This window comes from Ascaphus truei, unplaced genomic scaffold, assembly GCF_040206685.1.
Source record: "Ascaphus truei isolate aAscTru1 unplaced genomic scaffold, aAscTru1.hap1 HAP1_SCAFFOLD_97, whole genome shotgun sequence".
Taxonomy (NCBI): domain Eukaryota; kingdom Metazoa; phylum Chordata; class Amphibia; order Anura; family Ascaphidae; genus Ascaphus; species Ascaphus truei.
Genome location: NW_027457309.1, coordinates 591,460 through 610,312, shown reverse-complemented (window position 1 = coordinate 610,312; position 18,853 = coordinate 591,460). Strand labels below are relative to the sequence as shown.

Below are 18,853 nucleotides of genomic sequence, written 5' to 3'. Positions count from 1 at the left end.
CCCTGCCGGAGCTGGCTTCTTCTTTGTGAAGAAGAAGATGGATCACTTAGGCCGTGCATTGACTTCCGCGGTCTCAATAAGATCACGGTGAAGAACCGGTATCCTCTTTCGCTTATCTCAGAACTGTTCGATCATCTCCAGGGGGCCTCAATCTTCTCAAAACTCGACTTAAGAGGTGCCTATAATCTCATTCGCATAAGGGAGGGGGACGAGTGGAAAACAGCATTTAACACACGTTCTGGACATTAGGAATAGCTTGTTATGTAACGCTCCTGCCATTTTTCTAGAGTTCATGAACGACATTTTCCGCGATGTATTGGGAACATTTGTCATAGTCTACCTAGACGACATTCTTATTTTTTCTAAAAATCTGGAGGAACACATTCAACATACCAAACTTGTGCTTTCCAGACTCCGTTCGAATCACCTTTATGCCAAGATGGAGAAGTGTTTGTTCCACCAGGCATCTACTGCCTTCTTAGGCTATATCATCTCCAGCCAAGGATTCTCCATGGATCCAGAGAAACTGAAGGCTGTTCTCGATTGGCCGCTGCCGAATTCACTGTGCAGCGTTTTCTCGGCTTTGCCAACTATTACAGGAAATTCATCAAAAAAAATTCTTCTATTGCTCTTCGCATTACCGCTTTGACCAAAAAGGGCGCCGATATCTCATCTTGGCCTCCAGAAGCTATTATTGCTTTTGAGGTTCTCAAAAAGGCGTTCGTTTCTGCACCCATCCTTCGTCATCCGGATACCTCCATACCCTTCACTTTGGAGGTCGACGCCTCGGACGTAGGAGCCAGCGCAGTCCTTTCCCAGAGGTCTTCTCCCCAAGAGATACTCCACCCCTGTGGGTTTTTTTTTCACGGAAATTTTCATCTTCCGAAAGGTTGGTAATCGTGAACTTTTGGCCATTAAACTGGCTCTTCAAGAATGGAGACACCTGTTGGAGGGTTCCAAAGAACCAGTTGCTATTCTCACTGACCACAAAAAATTGTTATATATTGAGGGGGCTCGTCGTCTGGAATCCCGCCAAGCTCGCTGGTCACTCTTCTTTTCCTGCTTTAACTACACCATCTCATATATTCCTGGTACCAAAAATGGCAAAGCGGATGCTCTCTCTCGTCAGTTCGCCACCAAAACCGAAGCCAATGAAACCACGGAGCCTATTCTGCCTGCCAAATGTATAATTTCCCCTAACAACTTCGATGTGTTGGGTGAGATCAAAAAGGCTCAAGCTCACATGCCCAGCAGGTTCAGGGTACCAGAAGGACGCCTATACGCAGCTCCACGCTTTCGCCATAAAGTGTTACTTTGGGGTCATTCCTCTAGAGCAGTCGTCATCCAGGCTTCAAAAGGATGGCAGATCTCATTAAAATGACTTTTTGGTGGCCCAAGATGAATCAAGACATTCTCGAATTTATCACCGCCTGTCCTGTATGTGCCCAGAGTAAGACACAAACCTTCTGGTCTTCTCTTGCCTCTCCCCATTCCGGAACAACCCTGGAAACATATTTCGATGGATTTCATTGTTGAACTGCCCATTTCCAAAGGGATGAACACCATTCTGGTCGTAGTAGACAGGTTCTCTAAGCAAGCTCACTTTATTCCCCTCAAGGGTCTTCCCAACTCTGCCACTTTGGCTGATGTCTTCTCCAAAGAAATGTTCAGGTTACATGGCGTTCCCATTTCTATTGTCTCTGACCGTGGATCACAGGTCATCTCGAAATTCTGGTGGGCTTTTTCCCAAAGACTTGGTATCTCCCTCTTGTTTTCCTCTGGATACCATCCTCAAACCAATGGTCAAACAGAAAGGATGAATCAAACTCTTGAACAATATCTTCGATGCTTCATATCGGACTCAAAAGATAACTGGGTAGACCTTTTGCCATGGGCTGAATTCGCTATAAATTCCCTTAAAAACGTGTCTACTCAGGAGTCTCCCTTTTTTATTAACTTTGGGTTCCACCCCAGTAGCCTTCCACTCTCGCCTTCCCCTTTGGGCGTTCCTGCGGCCGACTCTCATGTTGCCAATCTACAAGAATCTTGGAAAAGGATCCTCAAGTCTTTACAATCTGCGGTTGCCAAACAAAAGACCAAGGCAGATCGTCATCGGCAAACTGGGCCTTCTTTCAAACCTGGCTACCGGGTGTGTTTATCCTCAAAAAAATATAAGGCTTAAAGCACCATCACCCAAACTGTCTCCAAGATTCCTAGGGCCATTCAAAATATTGGAGAAGATTAATCCTGTGGCTTACCGTCTCGACCTGCCTCCCACTATGAAGATTCCTTCCGTATTCCACGCGTCCCTTCTTAAACCCTTTATACCTAGTCCTCATTTTTCTGTCCCTTCTCGGAAACCAAATCCGGTCTCCACCCTAGGACAACAGGAGTACGAAGTCCAGTCACTCGTCGAATGCCGCTGGTCCAAAAACAAACTCCAGTTCCTGGTCCACTTGAGGGGCTATGGTCCAGAAGAACGTTTGTGGGTACCAGCACGTCACATCCATGCCCTGAGACTACTCCGTCAATTCCACTAAAAGTTCCCGCTCAAGCCTTGGTTGGATCGCTCGGAGATCGATCCTCAAGGGGGGGATACTGTGACGGTTCAGGGGATTCCTTCCCCTTCTGTCTCTCCCTCTGTCCCATCTCCTTCCAATCCCTCTACCCTTTCCCACTCCTCTCTTGTTCCGTCATCTTCTCCCCCAGCTCCACTGCCTCAGCGCATGTCCTGCAGGTCTCGTGCACCCCCGCGGTCCCCGAGCCCCTGCACTGATGCTTCCCGCTCCCAGACAACCGCTATGCCCGCGGCCAGTGCCTCACCTTCCCTGGCGGCTCTGTCCGCTCCTCTGCCCTCCTCCATCGGGGTAACCGTGGCGCAGCGCTCCATGCACCTGGTGACGCGGCCTGTGCGCGCGCTCCCTCAACTTGTGGAAGGCGCGCGCATACGCTCCTCATCTGGGTCCTGTCACCCTTCTGGTTCCTCCTCTCGGTGCCTGCATGCCATCTCCCGGTCACAGCCTGTGCGCGCGCACCCTCAGCTTACAGAGCGCGTGCGCACACACTCCTCTTATCAGGCCTGCCACGCTCCTGACTCCTCCTACCTGTCCCTTCAGGCCATTCCCCTGACTGCCGCTACTGTCTCCTCCTCTTCTCTCCCGGACCTATCCCTGTTGTCTCCCACTTCTCTCTCTACTCCTCCCCTCTCTCCTATTGGTGTGTCTCCCTTTATAATCCCTGTCTGCCCTCTAGAGAGTCTGTATCGTCGCTCTGCATAGTTCCTGTTTCCCTGTGTGTGCTCACCTATGCTGTGCTCCTCCTGCGTCCCTGCTGTGTCCTGCTCCTGTGTTACTTTGGATTTCCCTGGCTTTGACCCCTGCTTGTCCTGGACTACCCTGCTCTCTGTACCCCTTGAACCTTGCTACGAACTCTACCTTGCTGACCTCTGGAATCCTTGGACCTGGCTTTGTACCCTGACGACTCTACTCTCTGGACCCCTGGACATTGGCACATGGATACGACCATTTTTACGATTACACCAACAGACGTTGCAAGTATCATTAACCACTCTCTCTACAGGCCCAGCAACGCTATACCACACTCCGGGCTTGCTCCCACTGCTGTGGGTGTGTGGTGTAATACCGTTCCCACCTCAGTACTTGGGTCTTGCCAGGTCTGCGGGCATACAGGGGTGACACTATGCAGCTTCTAGACAACTACCCCCTTGTTCCTGCAATCAGTATCCCCTGCTCCTGCAATCACTGCAGCCTGGATGCCTCTTGTGCAGCTCTGTCTCTGTGCTCCGTCACTGGAGGAATTTCCTCACACCCCTGTCCTTTGAGTGGCTCCCCGCCCTTCTTATACTGTGCTGTCCCTTTCCCTGATGCTGAACATAGACTTTCTCAAGTAACTGTGCTTGCCACAGCACCTCTGTTTGGGCTGCCTTGGCCTTCTTGCCATTTCTCCTAGTTTCTGTCAGACTCCGCCGTGCTGAAGCAGGTAAACTGAAGCCCTCAGTGTTTCTTGTCCTGTCTGCAGTTCCAGTTCTCAGTGACCTTCAAGTGGCCTTCACAACTCTCAGCTGCACCCAGCTAGGGAGAGCTGTTCCATGCTGAAGCACTGGATCCTCTGTGCTTTCCCTTCTGCAATCTTACTGCTTCCAGTGGCCTCCACCACTCTCAGCAGTACCCGGGTAGGGGGTGATGTTCTGGGCTGAAGCACTGGATCCCCAGTTCCTGGTTCCTGCTCTCCGCGCTAAAGCGGCGCAGTTCCAGTGTCCGGCTCTCTACGCTGAAGCGGTAGTTCCAGTTCCTGCTTTCTACGCTGAAGCAGTAGTTCCAGTTTCCTGCACTCCACGCTGAAGTGACTTCAACCTTGTTTTCCTGATGATGACCTCTGCTCGTGACCGTGACCTCCGCTCCTGTGCCGCCTGCCCTGACCCTGGCTTGTCTACCGATTACCATGCCTTCTCCAGTCCTATCCGGCTATGTTTGACCACGGAATTCGCAACCCAGATCCGTCTTTGTGGTCTAAGGTCGGTGTTTCCACATCCCCGCAGTCCGGTCCAGGTTTGTGGTGAGCATAACCATTATACACTCGTGCTGTACAATATTACATTCTAAGTTTGGACTGCCATTTAAATGAGGGAGATAAGTCTGCACATGCATTAGACCAGGGGTGAACAAACTTTTTATGCCGAGCCCACCTTTTCATCAATGCAATTTCACGGGCCCCCCCATGCCTGATGTAATCAAAATCACGACGTCAGCGCACGTGAGCTGGTTCAGCCAAATCGGTCGGGCTGCAGGCATCCACGCAAGCAGTATACTAGTATTGGATCACTGTTAATTTTATTGTTTGCTGGCATCTGGTAATATGTTTTTTTCTGGTGCACTAAGGCAATCCATTTGAGGGAGCATTCATCCACCTCTTTGCTACAACCCTTCCCTCTCACGCCCCCTTTTTTTCCCTCCCTTTTTTCCTTCACCCATTTGCTTTCCCCAGTGTCATCCACTCCTACCTACCAGTTTTATGTATTATTTATTTATTACCATTTTAAATGTTGCCCAGGGATCAGGGACCCCATAACCAAACACAAGGGGGGTACTGATGAATCTCCCCTGCTGATCAATACTCCCAAGTGACCCCCCTGACCCAAAGAATAACCCCCAGCCCCCAAAACTCATCCTCCTCCCAAGCCCCTCAATTCTGCCATCTCTGCCTGATCTTCATCCCTCCGTTTAGCCATTGTGTCTCTCCCTCCAGCCATTGTGTCTTTCCCTTCAGTCATTGTCTCTCCCTCCAGCCAGTGTCTCTCTTTCACCTCCCACAGTGTCTCTCTCTCTCACCTTCCCCCTGTGTCTCTCTCTCTCCTTCCCCCAGTGTCTCTCTCTCACCTTCCCCCCAGTGTCTCTCTCACCTTCCCCCAGTGTCTCTCTCTGACCTTCCCCTCAGTGTCTCTCTCTCTCACCTCCCCCAGTGTCTTTCTCTCTCACCTCCCCGCAGTGTCTCTCTCACTCTCCCCCAATGTCTCTGTCTCTCACCTTCCTCCAGTGTCTTTCTCTCACCTCCCCAAGTGTCTCTCTCTAACCTTCCCCAGTGCCTCTCTCACCTCCTCCCATTGTCTCTCTCATCTTCCCCCAGTGTCTTTCTCGCTGACCTCCCCCCAGTGTCTTTCTCTCTTTCCTACAGTGTGTCTCTCTCACCTTTCCCCAGTGTCTCTCCCCCTCCCCCAATATGACTCCCACCTCTCCATGTCTCTCTTTCTCTCCCCCTCCCCCCAATATGTCTCCCACTTCTCCATGTCTCTCTTTCTCTCCCCCTCCCCCAATATGTCTCCCACCTCTCCATGTCTCTCTTTCTCTCCCCCTGTATATTCATGTTTCACTGTCATAATAGCTTATGCAGCAACTGAAATAGAGATCAATAATACTGTGTGTGAGCATGCACACATATCCACATTTCATTAAGGATCAGCACGTTTGGAAGCTTCTAGATGGTTTCACACTTCCTGCATAAGTAATGAGAAGGATATTTTGTTACTAAATGTGACCCATCATTATTATGGGGACTAATCAGAGAAGTTACCTCTGGCTTCTCTTCTGCTGGCTTCTTCCCAGTAAGTAAGGATTGAGTAGTTTTTTGGAAAAATCTAGGAAACAGTCAATACAAAAAAAGTTAAATAAATGGAAAAAACTCAGAAGAAAAAATGACTGATCTAAAAATGTTAACAAATCTCTTACCCTAAATCTTTCCCTTCAACATCTGGATGTGATGCTGATCTTTGATAACAAATCTGGGGGTACAAATATACAGTGATAGAAAAAATATACAGTACTTGGGGACTAATTCTATATTCTCTATCAGGCCGTTTTGGATGAAATTCATAAATTAAGTCAATTTCGACAGGAAATGTCCGACTGGTTGCTTTTGCAGATATAAAATAAACCTCTTACTGCCGAGTCAAATCTACATTAATAACGAAAGTTAGGCTGCAAATGCCTAAATCATCATGTGCATTATCGGCAGTTCTCACCTGTAACACTCATGCTGTAAAATATTACATTCACCGGAATCTCTCACGTGCTGTACAATATTACCTTCATCAGGAGTTCTCATCTGTTACACTCACACGCTGTACAATATTAGCTTTTCCAGGAGCTCTCACCTGTAACATCCATGCACTGTCCAATATTACATTTATTGGGAGCTCTCACCTGTAACACTTGTGCTGTACAGTATGAGAATTGATTACATTGTAAGGCACTGCCACTTCCCTAAAACTCTGCCTCTGTAAGATTCCTCAAATTAAAAACCACACATGGGACCACTTACCTCTACGAAGCAGATAACTAGGATAATGACCATTATGACAACAGTGACAGAAATTGCCAGGAGAAGTTTGTTCCCATAGCCAGGACACTTTCCCTAAAGACAAAATAAATACCATCAAGTTAGATTTTCACACAAAGATTTACACTCAAATATTATATCCATTTATGGTACACTTCTTGATGCCTTGCATTCACACTAACCCCTTTCTAAACCTGCCTTATTTTTTTTTAAGTTTCCGTCAACACTGCTCCCCATTTTATTTGCATTCTATCTAATGTAAGGGATCTCTTCTGGACCTTTCCAACACTGTGTAAATAAAATTTTTAAAAAAATCTGATGCTCCATTCTGGAAATATAAGCATTGAAATAATAAGTGGAGGGTTAAAATGGAGCTCTTCCCGGAGTCCAGTGCAGTCTCAAGGTTACCATGGTAAATTCAGACTCTAGAGATGAAGAAAATCATGTTTAACATTAGAAAACAATGTAAAAAATGGAGCATGACATGTAGAGGGAGCAAGATACCAATACATAGGCTTCTGTGGGATTGCTGCTTTAAAGCGTACTACAGTATGGCAAAATTAAATCACTTCAAGCTCCTGCTGCATAGTGGTCACACACCAGTACATCCCCAAATCTTCACAGCCCAATCAACACCCAGCCTGATAAGCTATACTGCAGCTCCCAGATATGACTCTTAGCCACACGATATGGACCACAGGTTGTGGTGAACCCCAGTTGATATATTTGCGTGTAATATTTTTAAATCACAGTGTTTTACATTTTCTGTGCGCTGTTCTGTGACGGTGAGGGGGTAACAATAAAGGTTAAGCCCATCTGGTCACCTCTGATCCATGTATTGGGGTTCAGGAGTGGCAGCTCTTGAGCCCAGTGATTGTCAATGCATTCTGTAAAAATGTGCGACAATAAAGATGTTTTGTGTTTGTACCTTTCCATGTGTGCCAGCGAGCAGAGATTGCTAGGCTATGAGTTTCAAGGGTGTTTTACGGAGAAAGTGTTGTCAGAATGTGACTAGCTAGCCAGGTTCCAGAGTTGCTGGATACCCCAAAAATGTACCCGGGAATTAGGACGGATTCTCGGATACATTGAGACACATTGCTCCAGCAAACTCTCCCCTTGAAAATGCTTGCGGGACTCACCGCTAGGATTCCCAGCTTCATCACAGACCAGAAAGGTAAATGGGGCATAGGGATGTGTGGTATCCCTGGAACGGTAAACGGGTCCCTAGTATAAGAGGGGATGCCCATTTAATGTCCAGGTATCCGGTATAGGGGTTCTGGGGGTACTACAACCATACATAAGGTTGCAAGGAGTTTTAAAGTCTAAGTCTGGTATAGTGTGTGGAGACTATGGCTAGTAGGGAAAAAAAGTGCAGGATTCCCCATAACTATAAGACTTGGAAAAGTTTATATTTTATTAAACAGTATGTTTAAAGTGTATATATGCTTGTGCATGATAATATGAGCTGGGACTTCCACGTCCAGGGTTCCGAGAGACCATTTGGCTACCAAGCTGGGTGCCATCAAGTCTGCTCAGGTCCTGGAAATCAAAGTCTCAGAGATTGCCAAGTGTGAAAGCCATTTGGGTACCGGAGTTAGGCTCAAGTACTCACGTCCTGGGGTGACTGGAAGTTATCGGACCACCATTTGCTCCAACCCAGGCTTTGAGGAGCGTAACTCATCGGGTGGCTTCTGCATGTTAAGTGGCAGAGGTGCCAAGTTGGCACATGCCCTTGTCAGATTCTGAATCCACGCTTGCCTGGCTTCACTAGACTGGCAGTGCTCTGTTTGGCTGGTAGGAATTCTCCCATGCTCAGATAGGCTGTAGTATTTCATGAATTAACTCTGAAATACTATAAGTATTATAGTGGCTCGGCTCCTCAAACCCACCTTAGCAAACTTGACACCCTCTACAATTCAATTTGTCGTTTTGTTCTCCAATGCAACTACAACACACATCACTGCGAAATGCTCAAAGAACTAGATTGGTCATCACTAGAGTCTAGGCGCAAAGTTCACCTTTCCTGTCTCACCCTCAAATACTTTCTGGGCAAGCTACCCAGCTACCTGAACATGCTCCTCACCCCTACCACATGCAGCACCTATCACCTGAGATCAGACTCCAAAAGACAATTCATGGTCCCAAGGCTCAACAAAATATCCGGACGTTCCTCCTTCTCCTTCCGTGCACCCCAAAACTGGAACAACCTACCAGAGACTCTCATATCCACCACCAGCTTAAGGTCTTTCAAATCTAAAGCTGTCTCACACTTTAATCTGGTCTGTAACTGTTTCATACGCTCATAATATATATTTTCTTTAACTGTGCACGCAATGTCTTGTATATAATGTATACCTTGTTCATTTATGTAACTGTACTTGTAACCATGTATTATTTGTTTTACTCCGTGCCCAGGACATACTTGAAAACGAGAGGTAACTCTCAATGTATTACTTCCTGGTAAAATATTTTATAAATAAATAAATAAATAAGAATCCCTCAGCCAATTCGTAAAGCAGATTCTAAGCGCCAGAACAGCAGCGGCAAATTTGAATGTACCAAAAGATGCTCAAGGAGAAATAGCAGCGAGCCGGCTTTAGAAATTTCAGGTCGAGAAATTTTCTATGTCCCACTTTTTGCGGCAAAGTTCTGAGAATTGAACGTAGCAGACGCGGCTGGGATTTCAAGTCGAAAATAGTTCCAGGACGTTTGGAGCTAAGTCGCGGTCAATTTATTTCAAGTCCTCTGGAGCAGATCAAGCAGTGACGTCAGGAACTTCATGCCGATTTGCGTTTCAGGACATTTCTGGGCAAGTCCCAGTCAACCAAAGACTTTGTTTTATGTTCTATTCAAGCTAGGAAAGTCTAGTTTTCAGCCCCAGTCCCCCAGTAAGTGTGTCTTTCTAATGTATTTTGTGTTTCATTGTGCTTAGCCTTTTTTAAGTGAATAAATTACAATTTATTTTACCATCTTGTTTTGCTCAGTGTTATGATCCCAGTATAAAAGTTGTAAATGCTTGGTCTTCCGTGACATGTTCTAACCTCAAATTTTTGGCAAGTCTATTTCTTATTAGGAGTCCACATGTAAAAGTAGGGGCTCACCTTCAACGGTGTTGTGCTACTCTTCATATATTTCCTCCAGGCTCCACCTTCTTGTCCATGTTCTCTCTCGCTAAATAACTTCATCAGACGTCCCGTACTGGCGACCAGTTCTGCACATGAGAGCTTGAGATCAGGCTTCAGACAATCTAGCATCAGGACTCGAATGATGTGACAGATGATTGCCCGCACAACTCTATTGGGGATGAGAGACTCCAGCTGTGTGTTTAGCTCGATCTCATACAAGTTGCCCTGGTCTTGAACCGACAAGGTGCTGTAATGGAGGGAAGATGGCAGTGACCTTCTGCGACCTTTAATCACCTCATTTGACCTGACTTCCAGTGTCACAGGAATTTGTGGTGTCATATCAATTTCTTTACTATCTGCGGTTGGGAGGTGATGTGGTGGTTCTAAGGTTTCCCCAGTTGTGGATCCGTACAGTGCTGTAGTTTTTGCTAAAAAAGTGTTATTCGTGGATATAAAAGCACTACCCCTTAAAACCCTCTGTACAGAATCCTTCTCAATGGCTCTCCTCTGATGTTTGCTCTTTCGTTTTTTGTCGACTGTACTCTCACGTGATCGGCTCTGGCACTGCTTCCCATGACAAATGGTCACCGATTCCTTCTGTACAGAGACAGGCATTTCAATTTCTTCCCAAGCTACCACATTACTTTCTACCTTCTTTTGTTTGCTGTCTTTGATTGATCTGGAGCTTTCCTCTGTGTGCCATTTGCAGCCGTCTCCACATTTGGTGGTGTCCTTTCCCCTCATGGACTGTCCAGCACTCAGCTTCCTCTGCTGGATCTTAAAGCCTCCTTGAATACCCATCTCTAACAAGTTGTCCAAAATGGTCAGCTTGTTCATCTCAATTTTTTCTGCCATCTTCATCTGAAAACTTCTGGATCCGTTCGTCTTAAGCCGGTCCATTTTTTTATCGTAGCTCATATTTCCAGGGAATAGATCCTTCTCTCCTCGAACAAAATGAACTTCCTCATTGAAGTTAACCTGCACAAGAGGACGACGCAGCTTGTCACAATCTGTCAGCTCTTGCTCCTCTTCGCTCTGCCCAAGCGGTGCCTCAGGCTCTATGTGCAATATCACAGTCCTGTTTTTCCGATGTGCTTCGAGAGATTTTCTAAACGTATTTTCTTCCAAAGGCAGCACTTTATTGTTTTCTATGTATTAAAAGAAAAACAGCTCATTAGGGTGCATGTAATCTACAAAGAACATGCAGAGTGCTTCTTAAAAATAGACCCCACAAAAACATTGCAAGGCAGTTAATAGCTAGCAAATAATGTGATGTGAGACATTAATAATGTGATACTATATCAGGGACTTCCGGGAGGTATGCATTCCAAGATGACTGCTTAAAGCAGCATTACATGTGTGTCTTTAAAAAAAAAAAAAAACAGGATTAAAGCATGTTTTTTTTGGAGCTGAAATGCATAGATTTCCTCTCCGGGGACGTACTGCTTCCCGAGACACTTACCTCGGAAGTGGGTGCTGGCATCTCTCTGCAGTTTAAATGTCCTGCGTCACATGGGCCAATAGGAAGCTGCAAAGGATGACATCACGTCTTCCTACTGGCCCTCAAGATGTAGGATATCAAAGCCACCATTACATTAGTCCCCACTAGCCCAGTCAGAGTGTCTACCAGCAGCCCTTCTGAGGTAATAATCTCGAAAAGCAGGGGGTCCCATGAGCTGAAATTAACACGGTTTAGCTCTGAGGATGCTCTGCTTAAAACCCATTTAACAATAAATAAAAAATAACATGTAGTGAGTGCTGATGTAAATCTGCAGCTCCTCCTATCCCAAGGTACAGCTCAGAGAGAGCTCTCTGAAAATATCTGTATTACCAACCAAGGATCTTCCCCACCAGTAAACAAGTCAGAACACTAAAAAATTCAGTTGGCCATACTAAGCATAGAGAGAGATTTTCATCATATGAACACTACTTAAGCCCAGAAACATTTTTTGACAGAGACGTACCCATCAGAGATCACCCATCAGAGATCATGCACAATGAAGTGGGTACAACAAAATAGATTATTTCCCCGCCCAGACGAGCATCTGAGGGCCTCTTCAATAACCACCCACTGCTGCCTGTTTTTCTTCCTCCATCTCACCTTAGGACTTTGCTGACTATTTCCAGGAAAAGGTGGAATCCATACATCAGGGCATCCCCTCTGTATCCTTCTCCCATCCTACACCTCTTCCTAATTCTTCCCCTGTTTTCTGCCAACTCTTTTTCCGCTGTCACAGAGCAGGATCTATCATAGCTGATCTCCTCTTATCCCTCTATCACCTGCCCTCTTGACCCCATTCCCCCCTGTGACAGGGTAAATAAAAGCCACCAGTTATATGCCTGGAAAACCTATGTCTAGTCTGCAGTGCAGCACTGACTAGGTTAACTTCAGCTGGGAACCTCAGGATAATTAGTTGGATCCCAGCTGCCTAATCAAGGTGTGTTAAAACCCAGGCTGTAGACACATGGAGCCTGGTTGTTGAGAAGAGAGGAGTAAGCTGCTAAAGAGATTCCTGTAACAAGGTCTGAGTAGCAAGGTAGTTGAATTGTGAACTGTCTGTCCCCTGAATAGGAAAATGGTAACTGCCTGATTTATAGACTGTCTGCTAAAGAGAAACTGTTTTGTTTGGTTTGCGGAAGAAAAAGCCATTTTCGTTTGTTGCTGATGAAAAGCTATTTTTGTTTGTTGCTGATGAAAAGCTATTTTTGTTTTGTGTGCTGTATATCTTTTAAGGCTAAATAAATAAGCCTTGGCAAGAAACCCACGTGTGTAGTTGCATGTACCCTGCAACATATGGTGTCAAGAAGTGAGATTTTGAAAGGCCCCTGCAGTTAAAGGGCCATACATACACACAAGAATGAAAAAAATGGAAGAATTTTTTAAGAGTTTTTGTGCGAGCAGACCAAACAGCAGGGACAGTTAATGCAGGAGCAGGCCCGGCTGCAAGCAGAGAGAGATGAAAGACTTTTGCAGCAGCAAACCCAGCTCCTAACCCAGCAGCAGGCAGCACAGGAGGAGCGAATGGCAAAGCTGCTGACCCAATTCCAGGGGTCTGCCAGTCCAGAACTTGCAAGCAGACCCCCGATACTCCTGAGGAAAATGGCTCCGAACGAAGATCCAGAGGCTTTTTTACTGACTTTTGAAAGAGTTGCCGAAGCTCAGGGCTGGGCTACAGATCGCTGGGCAAATTCTTTGGCCCGGCTCCTCATAGGAGAAGCCCAGGCCTCATATCAGGGTCTCCCAGCAGATCAGGCAATGGACTACCGCCAAGTAAAAGCCGCCATACTGGATCACTTAGGTCTGACCCCAGAGACCTACCGGCAGCAGTTCCGGAACATGAAGTACACCGCTAAGATGAGACCCCGGGTCCTCGCTCAGCGATTATTGGACTTGTGTACATGCTGGATACAACCTGAGGAGTGCACTAAGGAGGCAATTCTGGAGCAGGTGGTTTTGGAACAATTTCTACAAATAATACCCCCTTCCGCACGCTCGTGGGTAAAACGCCACGCTGCTGAAACCCTAGCTTTGGCGGTCCAACTCGTGGAGAACTTCCTTGGGGCAGAGCAGCAGGCGAGTGTCCTGGACCCGACTCCACCGGCACTTGCGGATGCCCAAAGAGGGAGGTCGGATAAATGGGGAACCTACGGCCCGTCACGGAACCGCCAAGTCCAACGGAAGGAGCAGTCGTTCCAGCAAGGACGGAGTCCAAATGCTGATCCCCGCAGAGACCCTCATCTCCTTCCGGATGTCGGCTCGTCGCAAAATGAGAGGAACTTCCGAGGACGTCGCCCACAAGATCCACCAGATGCCTGGTCTCCAGTAACCGGTCCAGCGGAGCGCTATCCACAGCCCCCTCCTGCGAGGGAACCCTCTCCATGTTCCGCCTGTGGAGAACAAGGCCACCGGTATGTGGACTGTCCACTGATGGATTGTTTATTCAGCAGAACCGTTGCCTCGGCTTTTACTGGGGAAAATTACAAGCCCTGGCTACTTCCAGCCCTGATTGGGGGAAAAACCATCCAGGCCCTTGTAGATTCGGGCTCTGGGAAAACTCTGGTCCTCCAGGAACTGTTACCGCCCAACGTGTGTTCTTTTGACTCCCCATGGAGCATAGAATGTATACACGGCGATGTAAAACGCTATCCGACGGCCAAAATCCGGCTACAGGTAAAAGGTCAGCAGGCTTAACTCGAAGCAGGAGTCACTCCTTGGCTCCCTGCCCCCGTTGTTCTCGATCGGGACTGGCCTTTCTTTTCGGACCTAATGGCCCCAGTCTTTCACAAGGAGCCTCCTTCTAGGGCTCAGGAGAACCTTGGCAAACTGTTCCCCTTCTCGGCAGACCTTTTTCCCAGTAGACACGGGGTTCAAAACACTTGGAAGCAAAGACACTTGGACAAACAGGACTGGTTGCAGAAATCTGGGTCTCAAGGTGACCATTCTAGTAGTCAGAGGTCACAAGTGATGGCTGGGGATGGCCAAAGGGAGGGGGATATGGGCCCTGGAGATTTACCAGACCTGTACCTCCCTGACTTTCGCCAGAAGCAAAGGGAAGACCCAGTCCTTGCTAGACAGTATGACAAGGTGGTGAAAATTGATGAACAGATTTTAGATGCACAGGGGGTGATAGTGTTCCCCCATTTTGAGCTATCAAAGGATATCCTATATAGGGTGAATAGGCAGACACAAACAGGGGAGGTCACCAGACAGATATTGGTTCCCAAGGCATTTGTTAAATCTGTGTTCACTCTAGCCCATACTGTCCCTTGGGGTGGTCACCTGGGCAGGGATAAAACATTGGACTGTATTTCATCCAAATTCTATTGGCCAGGGATGCATAGTGATATTGCTAAGCTATGTGCAGCATGTCCGGAGTGCCAGCTAACTAGTACAAAAGGGCAAAAACCAGCCCCTTTGGTTCCTCTACCCTTGGTGTCAGTTCCCTTTGAGAGGATTGGGGTAGACTTGGTAGGACCTCTTGAACCTTCTGCGAAAGGACACAGGTTTATCCTTGTAATAGTTGATTATGTGACAAGATATCCTGAGGCGTTCCCCCTGAGAACAGCAACGGCGAAGCAAGTAGCCAACAAGTTGTTGGAACTGTTTTCACGGGTTGGACTTCCCCAGGTTTTGTTGACAGATCAAGGTACAAATTTCATGGCTAAACTGATGCAGGATGTCTTAAAGTTACTAGAGGTCAAGTCTGTTCGGACATTGGTCTACCATCCACAGACTGACGGATTGGTGGAAAGATTTAACCGAACTCTAAAATGGATGCTGAGGAAATTTGTAAATTCAGAGAAGAGAGCCTGGGATGAACTTCTCCCTTTTCTGCTGTTTGCAGTGCGGGAAGTTCCCCAGGCCTCCACGGGATTCTCTCAATTTGAATTGCTCTATGGCCGCCAACCCCGGGGTATCCTAGACCTCCTAAAGGAGTCCTGGGAGGAACAGCAATCCCCTTCTAAGAATACTCTGCAATATGTACTAGACCTTAGGAAGCGCCTAGATGTGGTCGGCCATTTTGCCAGGGTGAATCTTAGATCAACCCAGGACAGTCAGGAGAGACATTACAATCAGAATGCTCGTATGAGAGTGTTTAACCCAGGAGACCAGGTGATGTTATTGTTACCCAGTTGCAAGAGTAAACTCCTGGCCAAATGGCAGGGCCCATTCGAAGTACTCCGCCATACGGGTGATGTGGATTACGAGATCGCTCAACCAGGGTCCAGGAAGGGTAAACAAATTTACCATGGGAACTTGCTGAAACCCTGGAAGATGCAGCGGTCTCTATTCATCCACCCGGTGGAGGAGGAAACGACTTGGGTCCTCAGCCTCCACGGGAGAACATCGTGAGTGACGATAAAATCCCAATGGGTAAACAGTTGTCCTCTGAACAAAAAGGGGACTTGTTAGCAATAATTACACAATTCCAGGATGTTTTTTCTGACTTACCAGGACAAACTAACTTAATTTCCCATGCAATCGAGACAGCACCTGGGGTGAAAGTACGTTCCCATCCTTATAGGTTGCCTGAAAGTCGTAGGGCTCTGGTAGAGAAGGAGGTACAAGAAATGTTACACTTAGGAGTGATTGAGGAATCATGCAGTGAGTGGTGTAGTCCACTAATTATGGTCCCTAAACCCGATGGGAAGGTAAGATTTAGTGTGGACCTCCGAAAGGTCAATGCGGTATCCAAGTTTGACACACATCCGATGCCAAGGGTGGACGAATTAATTGACGCCCTTGGTAACGCGGAATATATATCCACGTTGGACTTGACAAAAGGATACTGGCAAATACCCTTAGAGGAAAAGTCCAAATGCAAAACAGCCTTTGCCACTCCCATGGGTTTATACCAGTTTGTGACAATGCCATTTGGACTGCATGGAGCCCCAGCCACATTTCAGAGACTCGTGGATAAGGTACTGAGGCCCCATAGGACTTATGCCGCAGCCTACCTAGATGACATTGTCATTTATAGTAAACACTGGCGGGCCCATCTAAATAGGCTGAAAGCGGTCCTCAAATCTCTAAGAGAGGCAGGGCTGACAGCCAACCCTAAGAAATGTGCCTTGGGTAAAGTGGAAACCAAATACTTAGGGTATGCAGTGGGAGGTGGAAAAGTAAGGCCACTAGCCGACAAGGTAGCTGCCCTGAAAGAAGTTCCGACCCCCCAAACAAAAACGCAGGTATGCTCTCTGCTGGGTTTAGCAGGGTACAACAGGCGGTTCATCCCCAAATTTTCGGAAGTGGCAGCCCCTTTAACGGACCTCACAAAAAAGTGTGCCCCTACACAAGTGGTGTGGTCAAGGGATTGTCAGAGAGCCTTTGAGGACATAAAAAGGTGTCTATTAGAAGCCCAGACTTCAACAGCCCTTTTATAGTGCAAACAGATGCATCAGAGATAGGGCTAGGGGCAGTGTTGTCACAACAGTTTGAGGGAGTTGAACATCCTATCCTTTTCCTGAGTAGGAAATTGTTCCTAAGGGAAAAAAACTACTGAGTGATTGAGAAAGAGTGCCTTGCAGTAAAGTGGGCAATCAAGGCTTTGAGGCATTACCTGGCAAGAGTCCATTTTACTTTGGTGACGGATCCTGCTCCACTGAAGTGGTTAAATAGCATGAAGGATTCCAATGCTAGATTGACTAGGTGGTATATGGCCCTCCAACCCTTCTCATTTGAGATTCAGCATAGGCCGGGAAAAGAGAACGCAAATGTTGACTTCTTTTCTAGAGAAGGGGTGGATGGTCGGGCTTCAGCCGTGCGTAGCCCCAGCCACACATTAACAGGGGAGGAATGTGACAGGGTAAATAAAAGCCACCAGTTATATGCCTGGAAAACCTATGTATAGTCTGCAGTGCAGCACTGACTAGGTTAACTTCAGCTGGGAACCTCAGGACAATTAGTTGGATCCCAGCTGCCTAATCAAGGTGTGTTAAAACCCAGGCTGTAGACACATGGAGCCTGGCTGTTGAGAAGAAAGGAGTAAGCTGCTAAAGAGATTCCTGTAACAAGGTCTGAGTAGCAAGGTAGTTGAATTGTGAACTGTCTGTCCCCTGAATAGGAAAAGGGTAACTGCCTGATTTATAGACTGTCTGCTAAAGAGAAACTGTTTTGTTTGGTTTGCGGAAGAAAAAGCCATTTTCGTTTGTTGCTGATGAAAAGCTATTTTTGTTTGTTGCTGATGAAAAGCTATTTTTGTTTTGTGTGCTGTATATCTTTTAAGGCTAAATAAATAAGCCTTGTCAAGAAACCCACGTGTGTAGTTGCATGTACCCTGCAACACCCCCCATCTCCTAAAACCTCTTGCACCTACTATAATCCCTATGCTTTCATACATTTTTAACTCCTCCACCTACTCTGGTACCTTTCTCTCCTCCTTCAAACACGCAACAGTTATACCATTACTGAAAAACAGCAAGCTTGACCATACCTCTCTATCTAACTATCATCCTATTTCTCTCCTGCCTTTTGCCTCTTAACTCCTTAAACATCTTGTATTCTCTCGCTTGCTCCATTTTCTCACCACCTTTTCTCTCCTAGACAATCTGGCAATTTTCTCAGCCATACAATCTGGCTTCTGCACTACTCATCCACTGAAACAACCCTCACTAAAATAACCAATGACATCCATGCTGAAAAAAACAAAGGTCATTGTAGAGGAAGAGAGGGACTGGCCCGGTATTAAAGGGGTTGCACCCCATATGGCCACCCCTTGACCTGACCTGGGAGGCAAGGGGTTAACTGGACTGCGGTCCAGGAATGTGTTTTTTGCCTTGCTGCAATATCCAAATGTGCATTCCCCTGTAATATTGTATTGTCACCATTCCAGTGTCTGCACCAACACTCACACTGGGATCCGTTCGGGAGGAGAAGGGTTAATAGTTAGGAAGTGATTATAGCCCCTGTTCCATGTTCCCGCCTTTTCAGGCTCCATTTTGCAGCTTCCCATAGGTCGCCATTGCAGCTCCATTCAATCCTATGGCTAATCTGGCGGTTTGGGCCCGTTTCCATAGAAGACCAGCAGGTGGCACCCGAGAGGAGGAGCGGCGGTTCCCCATTGTAAGTCAATGGAGCCATTAATTTCAATGGGGATTCCTCGACGCCGACCTCCAGGAATGGGTTGGCAGCCATCCAAACCGCAGACCGTAGAAGCGGATACAATATCTGAAAAAGAGCTTTTATCACACTAGTTCAAGTTCAAACACAATTGGCGTGGGAAACTTAGGTTCTAGGGCACCCAGGAATAAAATTCTTTTTGCCCCTAGATCCTAGGAACCCCCACACTCGACCACCACTGGGTCCGAGGATTAAGGACCCCCCATAAAGGGTCGTGCACACCACGAGGGTCGCGCCATTTACTCCAATGGCAGAG

At 47.0% G+C, this 18,853-nt stretch overlaps 1 protein-coding gene across 6 annotated transcripts in view; it reads right to left on the bottom strand.

The window, feature by feature from the left end:
- LOC142486596 (leucine-rich repeat-containing protein 37A2-like) overlaps positions 1-18,853 on the bottom strand; it is a 176,660-nt gene that overhangs the window by 99,769 nt on the left and 58,038 nt on the right. For all 6 annotated transcript variants that reach the window (XM_075585191.1, XM_075585192.1, XM_075585188.1 and 3 more), the window contains 4 exons: positions 9,954-11,125; positions 6,835-6,927; positions 6,243-6,295; positions 6,088-6,151 (listed from right to left, as the gene is read on the bottom strand). In XM_075585191.1, coding sequence (XP_075441306.1) covers positions 6,088-6,151; positions 6,243-6,295; positions 6,835-6,927; positions 9,954-11,125 — 1,382 coding nt within the window. The remainder of the gene's footprint in view (positions 1-6,087; positions 6,152-6,242; positions 6,296-6,834; positions 6,928-9,953; positions 11,126-18,853) is intronic.